Here is a 19,841-nt window from a genome sequence, read left to right on the forward strand (position 1 = left end):
TTTTCTCAGCTAGTAAATATTTAAATGAAACCTACATTGTGTAAATCAGTGTACTAGAGTTCATTTAGGATCATGAATATTCCTCATTTCGCTAGATGATTTTCTTCTCTTTGACTTCCTATATGTATTTAGTTTTCAGACATGGAAAATAAAGTTGTAGTTAACAATCTTAGCATAGAAATAATAATGAGTGCAAAAGAAAAAATGGGAGAATAAAATTAGCCTGAATACATGTTACCAAAAAAGCAGTACATCAAATTGAGTGTGTGATTATATGTATGTAAAACACACAAAACACGTAGGAATACAGTCTCTCCAAAAAACATTTTGTAGAATAGTGGTGAGAGAATGAGAAGAATAGGGACTAGAGAATAATGGCTTAAAGAATTAACATCTGGATAGAAGTCTAGTTATAGAGATTCTGTAATCATACATACTCTGACAATTAAAGATATATTTTAATTTCTAGTATTACTTTACTATAATTAAGAGTGTACTATTTTTTTGGTCAGATTACAAGGTATAAAAATCTGACAGGACTTCCCTGGTGGCGCAGTGGTTAAGAATCTGCCTGCCAATGCAGGGGACACGGGTTTGAGCTCTGATCCGGGAAGATCCCACATGTCGTGAAGCAACTAAGCCCGTGCACCCGTGCACCACAACTACTGAGCCTGTGCTCTAGAGCCTGCGAGCCACAACTACTGAGCCCCCGCATCACAACTACTGAGGCTCGCGCACCTAGAGCCCGTGCTCTGCAACAAGAGAAGGCACCTCAATGAGAAGCCCGTGCACTGCAATGAAGAGTAGCCACTGCTCACCACAGCTAGAGAAAGCCCAGGCGCAGCAATGAAGACCCAATGCAGCCAAAAAAAAAAGAAAAAAAACCACAACTGACAAATATTTTATTATTCTTTAACTGTAAGCTGATCCTCTAAACTGCAGCTCTAACATGGTATTGACTCCACATTTATATAGCAACATTAAAAGGCAGCTTTTCAATAGGCTAGTGTTTTGTCATAAATTCTTGACAACTGAGAGTCATAATTTCCACCAACACTTAACACACTTAACACTTTAACCATATGAAGCTGTGGCATGTGGTCATGAACACTATACTTTTAATGGTTAGGGAATTATGAAGACTTGCATGATATTCTGAGCTTATATAGAGCTATTTTAGATGAAAAGTTCACATCTACAACCTTCACATTAAAATGTATCTAAGCTAGTGCAAACTGTAATCTAAAAACACGTTTTACAAGTGACACATATTCAAGCTCAGACACGTAACACGAAGGAACTGAGACTCAGGCAATTGCAACATCAGGAATTAAATAACCACTTTTAGCTTGGCATTTCTTTACCTTTAATACATGACCCAAATTACAGATAAACGTTTCAAAGAGAAATGCACTAAAATGACGGGTTTTATAGTTCAGAACTATAAAAAAATATTTAAAACGCTGCATTTTATAGTTATAGGTCCTAACAAATAAAATATTTCAACCTTCAAATAAAGCAGAGAAACAAAAGTAATAACATTATGTATTCATGTATGAAGTGTTTTCCTCTATGCTTTCTTTTGAGGGGGGTTAATTTCTGGAGATTAGAGATGGTACCTTGTTTATGATCACTAGAGTCCACTGTATTCTATATTACACCATGCTGCATGATACATGAATAGAATATATTCTAAAATCCTTTGAGAGCTAGGCGTGATCAACAGAATTTTTAACAAAGAGAAACAGAACACATGCAAGTATGAATATATATAAATGAGGAAAGGTATATGGAGAAATACTCTGTGAAATATAAATTACTTTATAGATGTAAAATTTGTGCAGAGTAGGAATGCAACAAGAGTGAACAGTTCCTCTATGATGGTCTTGTGTAATGCAGTAGCCATAAATCTGGGCCAGCTGTACCACTCTTCTAGCATCCTCCAGGATCCTTTGTTGTTATGACTTCAACTGCCCCTTCTAAAGCTTCCAAACAGTACAGAGTTCTAAAGGAAAGTGATTGCATTTGCTGTTGGTTGGTCAGGCTGTGACTGACAAGCATGTGATTTTCTCTTAGAGTTGGACAAAACAGAGGAGAAGGAGGTGGGATTTCTCCTCATGATATAGCATAATTCATCAGAGAATATTGTTGTATTCCATATCTGAAATTAGCACCACTGAATATACTAAACATTTAATATTAATAGCCATGTTGCAATATTCAGTTTAGATTAACAAACACTTACTGACTATCTATTATATGCCAGGCATAGTCGTAGATACTAAGGATGTAGCCATGAATTAGACCAGGGCAAATTTCTGGTGTCTACGAGAGGAGAAAAAAGCTCTTCAAAACAAATAATTTCAATGAAAAATATAGGCCAGCGTCTGGAAGTGGGAAGATGAGAGAAAGCTTCCTGAGCTACGCAATGCCTGAAAGCTTAGACAGTCTTTTAAGGCAGAAAGCTGCATGAATAAAAGCATGAAAATATAAAATAGCCTGTATGGAGGGAGGGAAGTTGGTGAGGGAGGGCAAGAGGAGTGGGAGGGGAGGAGAGAGAGAGAGCGCGCGAATACCCGTGGTGTTGGAATGACTTGTGAGATGGGAAATGCTAAAGGGTGAGACTGGAGAGACACAATAATGGAAAGCCTTAAATACCATAATCTAAGAAGCCTGAATTTTATCCTGCTCAGTTGATAAAAAGTTATTAAATGGCTGAAGGCAGAGAAGAAATGTATTCAAATTTGCATGGCAGGTAAACAGAGGACAAACTATAGCTGAGAGATCAATTTAGAAAGCTAGTTCTATAGTCCATGGGCAACAAAGGAATTGAGAGACTGGAATGAAATGAAGAAATATTTTGGAGGCTAAAACTGTTGGGTCTTAAACCTTGTGATGATACTCATTACTAGTAAGATCCATTTAAAATCTTTCTTAAAACATATCGATCCATGCTTTTCAGAAGGTTTCTATATCAAAGCCAAACTGGGTCTATGTTAACTATGTATGAGTTAGATTTAAATTAGGTCCCTAATTTCTGATAAAGTACCCTCTGATTTCTGTGGACTCCAAAACCAGTATTATATTACTATGATTATAGACACTGGAAAGCTCATTTTGGTTTCACTTGTAACTTTCCTTAGCATTTAAAAATGCAACTTCATTTTTTTTCACTTGGATAAATCAAAGAAGAGAAGTAAATGTCTATGCTCAGTTGTTTTTAAGCTAAAGAATGACTTACTGAATACTTCTTCTCAAATGCTTGTCAAACCAATCTTTGGTTATTTTTTTACTGGACTAACTGTGTGAGAATGGTTTGAAGCTGCACTCAATGGCTAGGTAATTTTAAATAAAATATTGTTCCTTAGTTGCACTAGCTACAATGCAAGTGCTCAACAGTCACATGTGGCTTGTAACTACAGAGCTGGACTTTGTACATATAGGACATTTCCTCCATTGAAGTTCCATTGGACAATGCTGGTCTAAAACATAAATCTCTTTAAATTTCAGCCCTGGAAACATAGTAGGCACTTGATTCTTTCTGGTTAAGATGTTGAATCCATCTATAATAGTGTGCTCTTCAGAGCTACAAAATATTTTATATCTTAGTAGTATAATAATAAAGTCATTAATACTTAAGTACATGTGATACTTGACCAATATCACATAAAATCCCTTCTTATTCATATTTACTTCTGTGGAAACTGATTATTTAAATTATTTAAGTTCATGGAGTAATCCAAATAATGACTCAATCTTTTTTTTTCTTTTTTGTGGGGGGGTTGCTATTCTAAGGGAAATAAGGAAAAAATAAAAACTGAGTAGTTCATCTTTACCAATTTTGGCTCTTAGAAAAAAAAGATAAGTTTTGAAAATATTTCTCTCTCTCCTTAAAATGTCACTAGTAGCATCCCCTATGATGAACTGTAACATTTATGATTCCATCCTCCTATTCTTCAGAAATGTAACTATAAAAGTATATGCGGGCTTCCCTGGTGGTGCAGTGGTTGAGAATCTGCCTGCCAATGCAGGGGACACAGGTTCGAGCCTTGGTCTGGGAAGATCCCACATACCGCGGAGCAACTAAGCCATGCGCCACAACTACTGAGCCTGCGTGTCTGAGGCCTGTGGTCTGCAACAAGAGAGGCCCTCGCTCAGTGAGTGGCCCCCGCTTGCCACAACTAGAGAAAGCCCTCGCACAGAAACGAAGACCCAACACAGCCAAAAAAAAAAAAAAAGTATATGCACTTTCAAGTTCAATGGAATGAATGTGAATGGAAATGAAACATTAAGGTGCCTTAATAATGAGAACAAGCTCACATATTTGAGTGTTTACATACTCTAGCTGCACAACAGAGTTTAAGCTGTATTCACACAACAGTCACAGAACAGCAAAAACTAGGCTAGACCAGAGGCCACAGCACTGAAAGAAAGGAAACGATACTTAATTTAGACATAAAGTAGATTGACTGTTGGAAGCAAAATTCTATTCATAGTCCCCACCCAGGGTGTGGAGTGCTGTTCATACTATACTCACAGTACTGGTTCCAACTCAATCTCTCATAATCAGGAATGTGCTGCCAACCCACAGAGCAATGGATAGGGAGTGTGTGGTGATTACACCACAAATGACACGACAACAGATACTCTCATTAGAAAACAGACAATTTCTCAGATCTTGAGATGGAGTAGAGACAGGTGGAAAAGAAAATACTGGGAACAGGGAAGAAGGGAAAAGTGTATAACAGTACAGTCCTATGCTGAGGTGAAAAGAGTGAAATGAAAAGAATAAAGCAAAAAAAGGGAATGACATCAAATTTTAAAACTAGTTTCCATGAGAGAAAGCTGTTATGTTTCTTCCTGCCCCTCCCTCACTGCTTTATGAATGTAGAAAACTATTAATAATCATCATAATAATCTTATGTTTAAACTTCAACTACAATTTCTTTCTTGGGATCTTTTTTGTTCCTAACTTTATTTTGTTCCCAAAGAAATTAGAGCACTCAATACCAATCACTGCTTTTTGATAGTTTACTCTCTTATGCCATCAGGTACAGGATAACCATCTTACAGATCCTACCGCAGTAGAGCCCCATCAAAACACTATCCAAAACAAAGCAAAACAAAATCCCACTATCTGCCACAATAGAGGATATGACACAATGGAGCTCCACCTTAACCCATATCCAGTGTGGTTTATTGAAGGAAAAACCAAATGAGCCTCTATATCTTGTTTTACTGTATTAAAAATTATATAATTTTACTAGGAAGAGACCTAAGGGGTTTGTTTAGGTGGTTAGTTGAATGTCCAACTTCCCAGGCAGTAAAATATTTTCCCAACAATATATCTGAAATGTTTCTGGTTTCTGCTTGAAATCAGAATGGCAGAATAGAAAAGATCTTATTCTGGGGCTTCAGAGACCCGGATTCTAAATTCAGCTCTGTTATGATTTATGAATTATGTCTTTCCTTTGGCAAACTAGTCTACTCTGGGTCTCTGAAAATGAGATGTTTGATTTAAATGATATCCAAATTCCTTCCAACACCAAACTCTGTGATTTTAAAGTCTGATTTCCCCTGTGCTAGTTGGCTGGTTGATGCTGTCAGCTGAGGAGATGCTATGGAGCTGATTTAGGTACAGGCTCCTTTCAAGAGGATGGGGCCTGGGTTAAGGTAAGGGCTATACATTTGAGGTTGAAGGAGACAACTGTCTTTCCCATTAGTTCAATGAATCTCCTCATGTGCCCCAAAGAACAAACTGCAATTTAGCAATTTCTTTTCTTCTGACTGTTGTATTATCCCAGTGAACACTGCAACACATCCTTTTTTAAAAATTAAGAAGTAACATGTAGTGGGAAATTCTTAGACGGAATGCTGAAATCTCTCATGGAAATCTACAATCTCCCATAACAATGGAAACTTTATCATTAACCAGTTATGTGATCTTGGGTACATTATTAAATCTTCACAAGCCCAAGCACATGTGCTTTAAGACCTCTTCTAATTCTAAAATTACTGATACCCAGTAGCAACTTCCAATTGTAAAGATCACAAAAACTGTATAGAGTATTTTTTTTTTTTTTTGCGGTATGTGGGCCACTGTTGTGGCCTCTCCCTCTGTGGAGCACAGGCTCCGGACGCGCAGGCTCAGCGGCCACGGCTCATGGGCCCAGCTGCTCCGCGGCATGTGGGATCCTTCTGGACCAGGGCACGAACCCGTGTCCCCTGCATCGGCAGGCGGACTCTCAACCACTGCTCCACCAGGGAAGCCCCCAGAGTATTAATATTTTTAAATGCTTTAGTCCACAGAAAAGGGATCTATGAAGCCTACTATTCATAAGAATTAAATGAGATAAATGGGTTTATATTATTTTCCATTTTTTTTCTTCTTTGTATACTAGCTGAAATCTTCATATTGGCAATCTGTACTTTGCTCGGCTAACATAAATTATCCTACCTTTAGAAAAAGAAAGCACAGCATAAAACCAGTAAATTATTTAACTAAATAACTAATAAAATTATTGCTTTTGAATTCCAAACCTCAAACATTCCTTTCAAACAATGCTTTTAGTCTAAAGCAAATATAATTTATTACTACTTGCAAGTTACTATATAATAATGGAGTTTATTTAAGGTGCTATATTTCCATAATAAACCAACATTTTCAAGGTGTTCTGTTTTCCTTAACTTGGTTATAAAATATACTCTGGGGGGAAAATGGGTAGGTTCTTTGTGGGAGCAAATGCTTTTGAAAACTCTTCAATACCAAAGAAAGATTTCAGGATAGAAATTGTCCTATATCAAATAATTGAAAGCATATTTATTTTTAAAAAGAAATCTTTTCCTTTTCTTTTATCTCTTTTAATAAACCTAAAATTTCTAAATCTGGAAATTTTTTTTTTGTAACAAGTTAGCATTTTGAAAAAATAAGAGTTTACAGAGATTATATATCATCTTTGCAGATATATATATGCATATCTGAAAACAAGTTGGTCTATTTGAGTTTCCATAGTACACTTACACACACATGCATGCACATGTTTCCCAAGAAGATAAAAGACTTCTATGCAAACTAGGACATAATTTGACTTAATACTCACTTTATAGGAAATCCCCATAAATCACCTATTCAAACAAAACATGTTAAACAGACTATTTATTATAGCATAATTTAACAAATTAAAAATATTTTCACTAAAGTTTTGATGTTTTACTATTTGACTCTCAACCAAGGTTCAAGGGTAAAAAACACTTTCCTCACTTCACTAATCCAAACTACTATTAATTTACCAAATAGTAAGTCAGATAATCTTTTGAAACGTACACCTGAAAACATTATAAATTAATATTTTAATATTTACATGTTAAGAAAATATACCAGTCAACCTTTTAAATGTTAGAAACAGTCATCTAAACTGGTGTATATCTTCACTATTTATATTCTGAGACAAACATGGTTTTATCTATTTGAATCACTGAGGAATTTTTTTTTCCCGCAATGGACAGAATTTCTTTACATAAATGTCTCCATGAGGGAATGCTCATAAGAATGTCAGGATAAATTATATTCATATGTTAGCAGTTCTGCAACACTAAATAGTCATGAAATAAAACTTCTGAAAGGAGAGACTTTATTTTAAGCTACAAAGTGACTGCTTTTTGCTGTCACAACTCTAAAAGTTTACTTATCAGAGTTAAACAGTGAAATCATGCATAAAACAAATTTCTAAGTTTTTATTTTCATTGAAAAATAAAAGTCTTTTTAAGTCTTTGAAAGTTTTTAGATCTAGGTTATATTTGACCATCTCATAATGCTCGCTAATGTTTTTAACAATGCAATTATATACAAACCCATAATATTAGTTAAGTGTTCAATAATTTCCTCCATAATTTCAATTTCCCCACTTATTTGCAACTCCTGAATTGAAAAAAAAAGTGCAAAACTTCATTTATGAGAAGTAAAGCACAATGTGGGGTCTATTTTCAGTCCTAGAACTATGCTTAAAACTTAAGTAACAGACCAAACCTTTAGCAGAGTACTGTCAAGGTAACCTATGAATCAAAAATATTCACTAGGACATGATCTTAAAAATGAATATGACCCTTGATTATGTTACTACTCTCACTGAACTAGAAGCACCTTAAAGCTCCCTTTAATCACCTATGTTCCAGGGGTCTAGAAGCGGCAGTTACAAAACTTTAATCTTCAAAAATGTAGAGGATTAGGGACTTCCCTGGTAGTCCAGTGGTAAAGAATCCGCCTTCTAATGCAGGGGACACAGGTTCAACCCCTGGTCAGGGAACTAGGATCCCACATGCCACAGGGCAACTAAGCCCTCATGCCACAACTACTGAGCTTGTGCGCCTTTACTAGAGAACCCACGTGTGCAGAGCCCACATACTCTGGAACCTGCGTGCCACAACTACAGAGCCCACGTGCCCCGGAGCCTGCACACCACAACTAGAGAGAAGCCCACGCACTGCAAGGAAAAGCCCGCACACCTCAACGAAGATTCCGTGTGCCACAACTAAGACCCGATGCAGCCAAAAATAAATAAAATAAATAAATAAATCTTTTAAAAAATGGAGAGGATTAGATTGAAAATTCTTATTTTGCCCTCTCTTCTACTTATCTATACTAAAAACAGCCTTTATCCATGTCTAGAACATAATTTTGTTCTGTTCAATATATTGTACTTTGTGTGTGAATAGGTACTTTTGAAACAGAGTTTTCCCTTGTAAATAATAACTGATAATTTATGAAGTTATTTTATGCCCCCATACTAGGATTGTAATAATTTGACTTATTAATCACTTTACATTCACTACCCAATTAATTTATTTGTGTTAAGCCCATTTTACACATAGGGTAACTTAAGACGGAGTGATTAAGCCCAGCTGCTGAACTAAGGATCACATAGCTACTGAGTTGGGTAAATAATTCAAGCCTAGGCTGTCTGACTCTAAATCTATAAACCTAAACACTATGATTTTAAAAATGTAGATTTAAAACTTCATTCCAGACCAAAGAAATTATAATCTCCAGGAGTCGTGTCCCAAAATGTGTTTTTTGAAGCTGGTGGTTTGGGAACCACTGTACTGTCACCAGTCTACGCTGCCTCCCTGGGATTGCTGATTTTGATTAACTGCATCTAATTTCCACGAACCAGTCCTTTACAGAAGCCTCCCACAAGATAGTGCATGATAGCCAGTGCTGTGGAGGATTAAAAAGAAGTAGAAAACATGGCTCCTGCCTACCTAAAACATTGAGAGACTTATACAGTGGCTGGACTGGGTGTGTTTAGTAGGGATGACTTTGTGGTAGCACTGTACTTTGATTAGGGTTTTTTGTGGAAGGAAGAACAGAAATTGATAGAGAAGAAAGACGCTAATTTGGCTACAAAGGTTTGGCAGTGGAAATAAGACTTATGGAATGGTTTACTAACCCTTCTTTATTTCAAAACACAATTTTAAATACTTCAATTCAATTCTCTCTCAAACACACACGAAATTACTAACCTTCTTCATTCATGGCTTCTCTCAGAACCTGAAGTTTCTTTTGTCTTTCTCGGATTCGGTCCAAAGCACTTGATATTGCTGAGGAGGTGGGCAATTCTCGTGTGTGAAACACTGGATCCATTTTCTGAGGGCCAAAGATATCCAAAGCCATGCTTCCATCTGAGTATCTTGCCTCCTTTTTCCTAGGAGTAGTTGAAGTCCGTACTGTTACCGCCTCAGGCAGACAGTGTTGGTGTCTGTCAGTCTCCCCAGAAGAGATGTCTCTGTCACCTGTGCAAAGCAAGTCCATGGATGAAGCCCAAATCTTCTTCTTGGGAAGTGCATCAATGCCAGGGATAGCTTTTTTTTCTGGGCCACTAGTTTTGAACTGGTAAGGGGAGCAAGAATTTTCAGAATCTTCATGTCCAGAGTTATTATCTGATGAAATGTCCTTGAAATAAACTTCTTCATATTGTGTGTCTCTGATGGACAGAAATCCCATAGATTTACTAAGCCCTTTGTTAAGAAAGGTCTGATGAGAGAACGGAGACTTGTATGTGTCTAGTACATCAGAAGTAGAGCTTCTTCCTGGAATGATAAGAATCTATCATGTATGCACAGAATTTTTAGAAAATAACTGGAATGTAACCTTACTATTGACAATGAAAGTGGTGGCAATTTCCTAATTCTCCGAATGGAGGAAGAGAGATGAAATGGGATGGTGGTGATGATAAGGGAAGTGGAAAGAGATGTTATGTTTGTATAACTTTTCATAGTTCAATGTTTCTAACCTAATGATATCAATAATATATTGAACTTACTTCTTAAAGTAGCATTATTTTATATTCAAAGGTGAATGATTTGATTTTAAAAAATAGATAAGAGTTTCTGATACTAACCAGTTTGGTAGAATATTAATTATTCATGAAACGATTTGGGGTAATAATAGAATATGTAGTATACTCCTTTAACTTCTAAAGATATAATTCAAATAGGTATTATTTCAATATAAAGCCCTGCCATTTTCTGGTCATTTAAATAAACATGTTCAAAGAAGAAACAAAGAATTCTTGCTATATTCTGGATGGAAAAAAGATTGTACTATTTGGAATTCTTAAGTATCAAAGTTTTATTATGATTAGATATGTTTTCAGAAAATTTGATTATGTTTGAAATCCACACAATTTGACTGTGTTTAAATTATGTAAGAAACAATTTTTCCACGGCAGACCATCATGTACTGAAATAGTTTTTCCTCTCGAACACAATGTATCAATATTTGTCAACTAGAAGAAATTACCCATTCTTATTTATGCTTTAGTCTTTGATGTAGTTAAAACCAGTATGCCATTCTAATTTTTTTAAGGCAGCAGTCTAAATGCATTGAGGCGCAGCAAAAATGTCCAACCAGAAATTTTTTGAATTCATAGATTCAACAACAACAAAAATCACACATATATATGGCTCCACTATTAAAAAGAGAAATGTAGAAAAATAGTTACTAACCCAATAGCCCATAAACACTGAAGATTTCCTGCATGACCTTCTGTGATCCCTCTTTGATAACCTATTTGCTATGGTTACAATGTAAAATGATGACTAAAACCTTCCTGATAATAATAAATTGTTTACTGATTCATTTGAAGAAGTCAATTGCTTCTTCAGGGTAACAACTATAAGCTCTAATTCCCTGACCACGAATTTTACCTTAATAATCATAGAAAAGTAAATTAATTTCAGAATGGCAACACATAATTGCTTGAAAATTAGATTCAAATGTTTTCTTGGAACTCATTTTCCCCCTGAACATGGATCCACTCAAGTGCAAATAAGGATAACATCGCCTATTTGGGGGCACATCATCTATAGCAGCGGTCCCCAACCTTTTTGGCACCAGGGACTGGTTTCACGGAAGACAATTTTCCCACATACTGGGGGAGGGGGATGATGGTTCAGGGGGTAATGTGAGTGCTGGGGAGCAAAGGGGAGCGGCACATGAAGCTTTGCTTGCTCGCCCACCACTCACCTCCTGCTGTGCAGCCCAGTTCCTAACAGGCCATGGACCGGTACCTGTCCGTTGCCCCAGGGGTTGGGGACCCCTGATCTACAGAATACTGGGAAATATACCACACCACATCTAGACACATAGATTGCCACAGACTTTAGATTCTAATATAAAATAATTTTAAACTGATAAATATGTCTATCTTACAGTATTTCAGTGAATTACATTCTTAAACCACATATTGACTCATTAATTTAAAATTGTATTAAATATACAGAACAAAGATACTCTTAAAATTGATAGAATACAATAGATAAAAAATAAGAATTGAAAGGATTTACAGATCATAGAATCACAGATGAACTCAACAATTTGCCTTCTTTTACTATCTTGACTACCAACAAGTAGTCAAAACTTGGAGAAAATCAAACAAGTGGGTATTTTGGCAGCACCATAAATTCACGGTCAACCATTTCGGACACTCAACATCATGTGCTAAGAGTAAGTTCACTCACTTTCCACAACTGATTCATTTTCCCTCATTCTTCAGATTTCCCACCTTAACTCTCATCTCTCTTTGCCTGATGAGCTGGTCTCATATTCCACCAAGAAAATAGTTGTCAGAAGACAACTCATTTTTCCATGATTAATTCTACATATCCACCCATGTCTGCAATCTTTTCCCTACTGTCTCAAAGGATGAAATTTCTTACCAAAGGCCAATTCCCGATATGTGTTCAATTCCTCCCTCCTCTTAGTTTATCAAAGATTTTATTTCTTTGGTTAATTAACTTCTACCCTCTCTGCTTCCATCTTCATTATCCCCCATTTCTACTGAGTCATTCCCATTAGTACACAAAACGTGCTCTAATATCTCTATAACAAAACCAAACTAAACAAAACCTCTCCCCTATTACCACATTTCCCCTCCAGCTACTGCTGTCTCCAATTTCTCACTTCCCATTCATTATTCTACCCACTTTAGTCAACTTTCCATTCCTCTACACCTTGGCAACTCTCATCATATATCACTGATGATACCCATATTACCAAATCCAATGGACTTCTGCATCCATTTCTTACCTACCTCTCAGCAACAACTAATAGTGATGACAATCCCTTAACGAATCATTTTCCTCTCTGTACAAGCTTAGTTTCTTCCTACTTCTCAGACTGCTCATTCTAAGTCTGCTTTTCCTCCTCTACTGGATATCCAAATGTTGGCTTTCCTCAGATGTCAGTTTTAGAACCTTATCTTTTCACTCTTTCCTTATACAATTTCACCTATTAACAAGGCTTTAAATATTATCTACATACTGACAACTCCCCAATTTATTTTCTTGGCACTGATCTCTTCTGGGAGCTCCAGTCTGAAACAACTGGACCTTCTACTAGTATATCTCAGAAGCACCACAAACTGAACATGCTTAAAACTAATCTTTTGCTTCCCATACCCAGAGATGTCCATTTACCCTGGTCTTTCCAACCTGAATGAGTGGCACCATTATCCAACTGATGGCTCAAAACAGAAATACGGGCACCCTCCTGAAACCCTTCATCTTCTTAATTCCCCATATCAAACCCATCAGAAAGTGCTGGCTATCTAAATTCTCAAAGATATGTTACTCCGTTATTTCCAATTCCACTGGCATCACCCTATTCCCAATTAACATTATCACTTGATTATATAACTGCAATGGCCTCCATGCTTCTTTTTTCATCCGACTACCCTCCACCCAGCAGCCAGAACTAACTTTTAAAAACACATTCCATGACGTCACCATCCTGCTTAATAAGTCTCAAAGGCATACTATTGCACTCCAAATAAAATCTAGACTCCTTTTGGGCATGCCACTTGAATCCTTTTTAGTCTCATCTCCACTTTCCTTATTCCATCCAGGCCACAGGTTTTTCTCTGTTAAGGTCTCTTAAATGTTAGGACCTTTCTCATGGTTAGTTGTTTCTTATTCTATAGTTTTATTTTAAATATGACTTCTTCAGTGAAGCTGACTACTATTGAAATAGATCACTTTCCAAATGTATCATGAGTCTATTACATTCGTAACGGTATATTATTCTCTTTTAAGTCATTAGTATTTACCAGCTATCTATTACTGGGCCATGGTATCCTAAAAGAGCCATGTCTTCTCACTTGTCATATGAAGCTTAAAACTAATTGCTAATAAGGTGGCTCTTGGACAACTATGGCTTTATAAATGCTAGGTTTTTATTGTCTTTATAAAAATTAATAGATATAAAATATTTCAGTTCATGGTTATTAAAAACTTCAGAAAGTTATTTTAAATTCTTCAGGGTAGAACAAAATTATAATGAAAATAATTCATTTAAAGGTTTATATTAACTTCCTACTCTGTTTCTACAAAATATGGCTCATTTTGCTTTATATGTTTGGAAATCACGTTGTGATAGCTAACTTAACATCTCATGACTATTACTTATAAAGTAATGATTTTGAACCACAATTCTCTTCTAGTAGCCAACAGCACAAAGAAAGGCATGGTGACATAGGAAGAGAAGTGAGAAAGTAAGATGGCGGGGGAGGGAAGGGAGAGGGCAGTGATACTCTTCAGGAAAACAGCAAAAAAACTGTGGAAGTGTGAAACAAGGTTCAAAGTGGTATGTATATACTTGTTACAAATGCTCTAAAGTAAAATTGTAAGAGCTATGAGCTACAAAAGCATTAAAGGGAGAAACTGAGTGTGGATGACCTTTTGAAGGAAAAGAAAGGAAGTGGTAGGAAAGAGATGTTTTGAGGTAAGTGGTTTCTCCAGTGGATATTCTAGCCTAGGACTGCTTTTCTTTGATTTTGGGGAAAAAAGGAGACATATCTTTAGGTAGAGACACAGAGAGGTGGATTTCAGCTGGTTATAAACATACTATTCTTAAATCACATATTCCTAACTGGCTGGAGTCTCAATGCGTTTTGTCATGTCAATGATGCTCACTATCTTCAACTACACAACAAGATATGTAATTGCCTGATTAACACTTCACAGGTGGATAAAATACATATGTCATCATACACAGCAATATAGTATCATAGTTGCTTTGTGTTGCTAAAGCACTAGGGAAAAAATTTCACTAATCTGGGAACTCAAAATTAGAGTTCAAATATAGCATCTGGACATATAAATGAGGAAAAACATGGAATTCTAGGCCCTCTTATTAGATGCTTCAGTCTAGTAAACAAGTGAAAACCATCTACTGTTAATACCAGTGTCACCTCAAATAACTATATTTGAGACTAGACAAAATGCAATTTCTTCAGATGCTTTCCAGATCTTTCCAAACATGTGCCCAGGCTATTATAATTACTTTATTAAACAAGCAAAAAGCAGCACTGAAATCATTAATTAAGTTCACCTAATAGCTATGCTCACTACTCATTTTGATCACAGGAAATTAAACTAATGGTATTTCTGAAAGCAATGCCATTGTAGCTACTTTTTAAAAGATTTCAGGTGGAGCTTTCTGTGGTATTTTCCTATCCTGGCAGAGTTAGAAGCTCCTTCATCTAAACTCACAGAGCATGCTGGACCTCTATGAAGACATTCTCTCACTGTATTAAAATTAACCATTTTATTATATATCTGCCATCACTCCTACTCATTTCCTCACCCCCACCCCCAACTGGAACAATAACGTAAGGGATCATGTCTTACTTGTTTTTGTATTTACTGTTCCTGATAAAAGAAATTCCAAAAAAAATGCTTGCAGAATGGACTGGTTATATAACTTTTGAAACCTTTTAAAGTCAATTTAGGTAGCATAATCTACCAGAAAGATTACTGTCAAAAGATGGGGTTTTAACTAGCTTTGTCATTCAATCCCTGAGCTGGGGCAGGCCACTTAATTTGTTTCTCACTTCCTCCATCTACAAAAATGTGGATAAAATTTGTTATGTCTTCTTCTTAGAGGTGACAGGATAAACGAACTAACCCATTTGAACTATTATGAGCTCTTCTGAACAAGTAGCAACATAAAGTTCTAAATTTTGTTTCTATTTTATTTTTCTCAGCATATAATTATCTGAGGGAGAATTTAAGTTATTTTGAGAGAAAGTCATAAAACCAGAAATCAAAAGATCTCCTGGTAAAGTTTTAGATTCTATAATTTAAAAAATTAAGTTATTCAGAACAGAACAATTAGTGACTATAGGTAGATTTTTCCAACTTTAAAGATGCTCTGAGTTCGGAAACAGTTTACAGACAACATTAGATTACATACAATTATAAGTATTCAAATTTAAAATGAAACCACAAACATTTTCTTTCAGAGGGTGCGTAGTTTGCTAAAAAGTAAATGGCAAACAATAAATAAATGTTGAAGAGCTATGAATAAAAAATTTTAAGATCATGAAGAGTATTCATAATATAACATATTCCATTTATTAAATTAAATTGAAAAAATCTTCCTTGTAAAGTACATTGTGTTTTAACTATTTTTGTTATTTATGATGAACATTATCCTTAATGGGATATCATCATTCATCTTTCTCCTCACACTGAGTCTCAAAAAATTCACAGCATCTCTTAGAAGCTAACTTCAAAATGACATTTCACTATTAAAAGAGGCTCCCCGATTCCCCATCTGTCTTCACAAATGTGTTCAGGTACATAAAAAAAGAAACATGATATTATCAATACACCCAAGTTCTGAAGCACTATCATGCTGATCTGATCAAGGTGTAGGTTTCCACCTTAAGCTTTCTTGGCAGGAAATGTTTGATTTCTTTCTGCTTAGTGAAGCCTTTTATCAGCATTGACAGTATTATATAACAGAGTGGAGGCACACAGCCCACTAGTTTAGGCCTTAGCTTCTGTAACAGATCTCGGAGGTAAGATGTAAGGAGAGACCTTTTATGGTCATTTACTCATAAATGAAAAATTTTATTGTTAAGTTTTAGTTGAACAATCAGATCACTTAGATACGAGGCATTTTGTCTAAAATTGCTTACTTCTTTTAATCTAATTCTGTATCTCACTGCCCATCTTGACATTTTATTTATTGAGAATAGTGGTCAGGAATGTAATAAACTAAGTTATCACTACATAAAGGCTTTAGGTTGGTCTGCATCAAAGAGAATGCCTTACTACTAATGTAATACGACAACGTTGCGTTGCTGCAAGTGACCACTGACAGTTAAGAACTGGCACTGCCCAAAGGTAACACCAGTGTCCTAGAAGAATATTTCTTCTTCATGAGTTAATTTTTTTAATCTTAAGAGTTATATTAATAAGTGTGTGCCACAGACTATTAGTTCCTAATTGCTTCTGTCTGGTAATGTCTGTAATTAGTATACTGTGTGGATTCTGTCCTTGAGATGTGGTTTTACAAATTTATTAAAGATAAATTAAAAGAGACTTTGAGCAGTAATATTTTCCTTACTGCTTAGCAGTAAGCAACGGCTAAGACAGGCTGAGGATCCAAAAGGCTATTGTTTCTTTAAGTATAAGAACCTCTAGTTCTACCCCAACTACAGGAACTAATTTAGGTTTATCCTGAGTGACAAATTGTAACTCCTTACAAATTCTCTTGAGTTTAGATATTGGAGAGATTGTACTCTCCAATAAGAAGATAGGATTATTAGAGAATTAAAATCTATGGACAGTCTATTTACAGATTTCTCTGTTAATTTTCTTAAGTTACTACAGTCACTTCTAGATTATCTGCATTTGGACAGTCTATTAGTCATAAGAATTCTAGAGCACTATTAGACAGTAATACTAAGTCTTAATATTACAAAAACAAAGCCATAAATAAAAGGCATTAATACTTTGGTTTAAAACTTCTGATACATTTGTTGTTATAATAAAATAGTCTAATAACATGAGCCAAGATGGTGAACTAAACTACCAGTTTATTTTTTACTCTGCACACAACTTAAGGCTTAAAATAGGCTATCTAAAAAATTAAATCATAGTCTCATATATTTCTTTTCAGAACCATTAACATTTTATTACAAATGTATTACTATATCTAATATTTTTATAAAACTTTTTCTCATACTCATTCAATCAACAAACATTCATTTAACACGTACAAAAACTAACATGCTTAATAGTGGATTTTCCCCATCTCTAGCATCTATGTGTCCAGAAAGCTTAATTTTGTATATGGTTTTCACAAATATATGTATATATGTAAATGACAAGTAAATAACCTGCTATTTAAAATATGCTATAGATAAAATGTATAACCAACAAGCAATTACTGTATATCACAGGGAACTCTGCTCAATACTCTGTAATAACCTAAATGGGAAAAGAATTTGAAAAAGAATAGATACATGTGTATGTATTGATATAACTGAATCACTTTGCTGTACACCTGAAACTAACACAACATTGTTAATCAACTATACTCCAATACAAAATGAAAATTAAAAAATAAAACAAAATAACTTACCAGTAAAAAAAAAAAAAAAAGTATGTTATAGAGTTGGCATAGATTCATTTCAATCTCTATTGCTACCTCTAAAATGTTACATAACAATTGATGTCTGAAACAACAAGACTCTGAATCATTGAAAGTAATATAATCTAAACTATGTTAACACTTGTGAGTCTTTAAAATTTGATAAACTAAATATGGCGGGGTGATCTTTTTCTGCAGATTCTGTAGATTCATGATGAAGAGGGATAGAATGGGGGAGTCTCATATATTTGGGAACATTTTTTATTCTTAGAAAAAACAAACTATCTTTAAAAATTAATAATAATATAACATATTTACTAAATCAACAAGTAACAACCAAGCATACAAACTTCAATTTCATATCCTGGTCACTTAATGACAGCAGGAGATGACAGAAGGGAGCTACGAAAAGAGAGAAAGAACAGGAAAGAGAAATAAGGAAGCAAGGAGGAGGGGAGAAAGGGAGATAAGAGGAGAATAAGAAGGAAGGAAGAAATAGAAAGATGATAAATAAGAGAAACAAATCATTTCTTTTAAATCTAACGTTTACTTATTAAAGTATTCACTGTGGACCTCCCTGGTGGCGCAGTGGTTAAGAATCTGCCTGCCAATGCAGGGGACATGGGTTCGATCCCTGGTCCAGGAAGATCCTACATGCTGTGGAGCAACTAAGCCCATGTGCCACAACTACTGAGGCTGTGCTCTAGAGCCTGAGTGCTGCAACTACTGAGCCCATGCGCCGCAACTACTGAAGCCCTCATGCTCTAGGGCTCACGTGCTGCAACTACTGAAGCCCACGTGCCTAGAGCCTGTGCTCCACAACAAGAGAAGCCACGGCAATGAGAAGCCCGAGCACCACAACAAAAAGTAGCCCCCACTCTCTGCAACTAGAGAAAGCCTGCACACAGCAACGAAGACCCAACGCAGCCAAAAAAAAAAAAAATTCATTGTGTCTCCTTGAAAAAGACTCATTCTATTCTAAAACAGGGAATTGATTCAAAATTTGATAGATTAACAAAGTGCTGCTATTCTTAGCACCAAGGTTCACATGATATCTTACCTCAAATCCTAGTATTGTTTTAAGATAAAAGAAAACAGATTTTTACCTATGAGAGGAAGGTACCTATATATATAAGGACGTAAGTATAGTAAGAAAACATAAGGAAGGGTTAAAAATACTTTTTTAATTGCCATCAAAGCATTGTAAAAACTAAGTTAAGCAAAGTCTGCCTTCTTTTCTGACCCATGCATAAACTAATAATATATGTATTAGAAACAGAACTTTATGTAACCCGAAGTAAATTGACTATACTGATGATATGAAAGCTAAGTACCTTTTCAGAAAAACAATCCTTATTCTCAATAAGTAAAATGAAAGTACCAAAACAGACACAGAACTAACTGCATTATTACAGAATCACTCCATTAGAAATGATTTCATTGCTTTTCTTTGACTTCTTAAGATAAGCAGTACACTTGCTTAGGGCACATCCTTCCCTCTCAGACATGAGAGTTCTGAATTCTGCAAAACTTTTAGTCCGGATAATCAAATGTCTATATTTAGTTTTCACAATGAGAGTTTCTCATAGGTTTTAAATAAGATAGCTGTGCTCTGATTATCTAATTAAGCAGTTAAACATCTTAACATTTTAATCTGACTATATCAATTAGAATGTTTTATTAGAATATATTTAAGCAATATTTACATTTACTTTAACCCCAGCTTCAAGACTTAAGACAATAAAATATTTCACCCACAAAGTATTTTTGTTAATGTTTAAATTATAATTATCAATATTGCTTGATGAAAAGAGAACAAAGATAATCAACAAAAACAAAAGTTCATTTTATAAATAAGCCAAGCTTGAAACTTACCACTGAAAAATAAACTTTCAGATAA

General features: G+C 35.3%; 1 protein-coding gene across 12 annotated transcripts in view; it reads right to left on the reverse strand.

The window, feature by feature from the left end:
• The window catches only part of PTPN13 (protein tyrosine phosphatase non-receptor type 13), a 235,368-nt gene that overhangs the window by 110,666 nt on the left and 104,861 nt on the right, over positions 1-19,841 (reverse strand). For 10 of the 12 annotated variants that reach the window (XR_003430610.1, XM_027095877.1, XM_027095878.1 and 7 more), the window contains exon 7: positions 9,520-10,086. The exons of 1 other annotated variant lie outside the window; for it this stretch is intronic. Coding sequence is in view for 10 of the 11 variants with exons in the window: in XM_027095877.1 (XP_026951678.1) it covers positions 9,520-10,086 (567 nt within the window). In the remaining variant the exon portion in view is untranslated. The remainder of the gene's footprint in view (positions 1-9,519; positions 10,087-19,841) is intronic. One more of the 12 variants, XM_027095880.1, reaches the window with a different exon arrangement.

This window comes from Aethalodelphis obliquidens, unplaced genomic scaffold (assembly GCF_003676395.1).
Source record: "Aethalodelphis obliquidens isolate GAN/ISIS:26980383/991018 unplaced genomic scaffold, ASM367639v1 scaffold95, whole genome shotgun sequence".
In the NCBI taxonomy this organism is placed as follows: Eukaryota; Metazoa; Chordata; class Mammalia; order Artiodactyla; family Delphinidae; genus Aethalodelphis; species Aethalodelphis obliquidens.